This window comes from Gossypium hirsutum, chromosome A09 (assembly GCF_007990345.1).
Source record: "Gossypium hirsutum isolate 1008001.06 chromosome A09, Gossypium_hirsutum_v2.1, whole genome shotgun sequence".
Lineage (NCBI taxonomy): Eukaryota > Viridiplantae > Streptophyta > Magnoliopsida > Malvales > Malvaceae > Gossypium > Gossypium hirsutum.
Window position 1 is genome coordinate 14,312,379 of NC_053432.1, and position 1,801 is coordinate 14,314,179.

The window sequence follows — 1,801 nt, forward strand, 5'->3', positions numbered from 1 at the left end:
TTAAATGAAGTAAACGTTGGAAACTTTCATAATGATGAAATTTACAGTTACAAAAGGAGACAAGCTTGTAGATTTCTTTTGGTCAATTGTTGGAAGCTTGAAAGAACAAAAACAGGGCTACAAAGAATTAAACAAGACATACACAATTATCAAACCTTCAATTCTCCCAAACAATTGCCCATTTTGCAGCATATGTCATTCAATGGAAACACTTTTGTTCCTTTGAAATTTGCTTTTTTGTTTTATTAAATAAAGCTATCCCATGAGAGAAATGAATCCACACTATCAACCCATTGCTTTAAAGAATCTTCTCCAATGGTGGAATTGGTTTCCCCCGTTGAAGATTTGTTGGAGGATTCTTCCATTGAATATGAAGAAGAACAAGTGTTGTTTGCAGCATCTTGATTCAACCATGAATCCAAATCAAAGCTCTCACATAACATTTGGTAGCTGTTGAACAGATCATTTGTTTCATCCAAACTTAATTCAATTCCCTCTACTTTCTCATCATCATCTAATTTGATGCCTTGTTGTTGATCGTCACCATTTGACTTGTTGGACGAATCCCCATCATTTTCCTCTGCTTTCTGAATTGGCTTGTGCGTCACAGGGTCCAACCCAAGTAGCTTTAACTTCTTCTTGATTCGAGTATTCCAATGGTTCTTGATTTCGTTATCGGTCCGCCCCGGAAAATGTGATGCAATCTTTGACCATCTAGAAAAAAATGTCCATCTTCGTGTTAGAGCCAAGAGCAAACTGCCAATACGAAGATTGTGTTTGTTTGCCGATTCTTACCGGTTTCCGAGTCGGGCATGAAGTTCAATAATCTGATCCTCTTCGGATTCGGTAAATGCCCCTCTCTTAAGGTCAGGTCTTAGATAATTAATCCATCTTAATCTACAACTTTTCCCACACCTTAACAACCCTGCAATCACCATCATACAAAATGCCAACATTTTATGAACCATTAAATCGAAACTTAATTTGATAGATTGATATGAACCGAAGTGTACCTGCAAGCTTTGGAACAGTTCGCCAGCAATGGATGCCATTGTTGAGTATGAAGTTCATCAGCTTATGATCTTCCTCGATCGTCCACGGTCCGCGCTTTAACCCGACCTTATCGCAACAAGGTTGTCGTCCCATTTTTCCAAAACTCACTCAGGCTAAAGCAGAAAACTCAGTGACAAGGGTGCTTAAAAAGGAACTTGGACACCAAGAAAAAAGATTGTTAAGCTTGAAAGCCAGCTCACTCGAGCATTTAAAAAAAGAAAAGGAAGGCAAATATGCTGCTGAAGAAGGGAGATTAATGATTGAAACACAAAAACATAAATAAAAATTGATGATTTTTAAAAGCATGAAAGATATGTAATCATAACAAAAATGGCCAAGTATTTTAACTGAGACAATGGAAATGGTCCTATATATAAGAAACAAAAACGTGGGTCGTCTTCGTTGACAAAAAATACTTTAAATTTTTTTCTGCAAAATTTTTTTGATTGGTTTGGGTTTTTATATAATAAAAAAAATAACCCCAAAGAAATTTTCAAAAACATTAGATGAAGATTCCATGGACATAAAAGCAGGCCAGTTTTGTCGCTGGAAGCAACTTTATCATCTGTAAGGGAGAGTTGGAAAAGAGATTCCCTTTCGTTATATATGTTAAGTGCATGCATGCCTTTAAATTCAATGACAAACATGTTAATGTAATTTAGTTGCTGACAAAAAAAATGGTTTAGTAATTAAGTAGCAGTCAATGTTTATGCAGTTGAAGGTAGATATAAGAAAACAACATAAGTGG

General features: G+C 35.9%; 1 protein-coding gene across 1 annotated transcript; it reads right to left on the minus strand.

Moving 5' to 3' along the window:
- LOC107888733 (myb-related protein 315) lies at nt 1-1,417 on the minus strand. The gene is made up of 3 exons (XM_016812921.2): nt 1,014-1,417; nt 796-925; nt 1-714 (listed from the first exon to the last, which is right to left on the minus strand). The coding sequence occupies exons 1-3, from the start codon at nt 1,144-1,146 to the stop codon at nt 246-248; spliced, it is 732 nt and encodes a 243-aa protein (XP_016668410.1). The 5' UTR covers nt 1,147-1,417; the 3' UTR covers nt 1-245.
- Between the last annotated feature and the right edge of the window lie 384 nt (nt 1,418-1,801).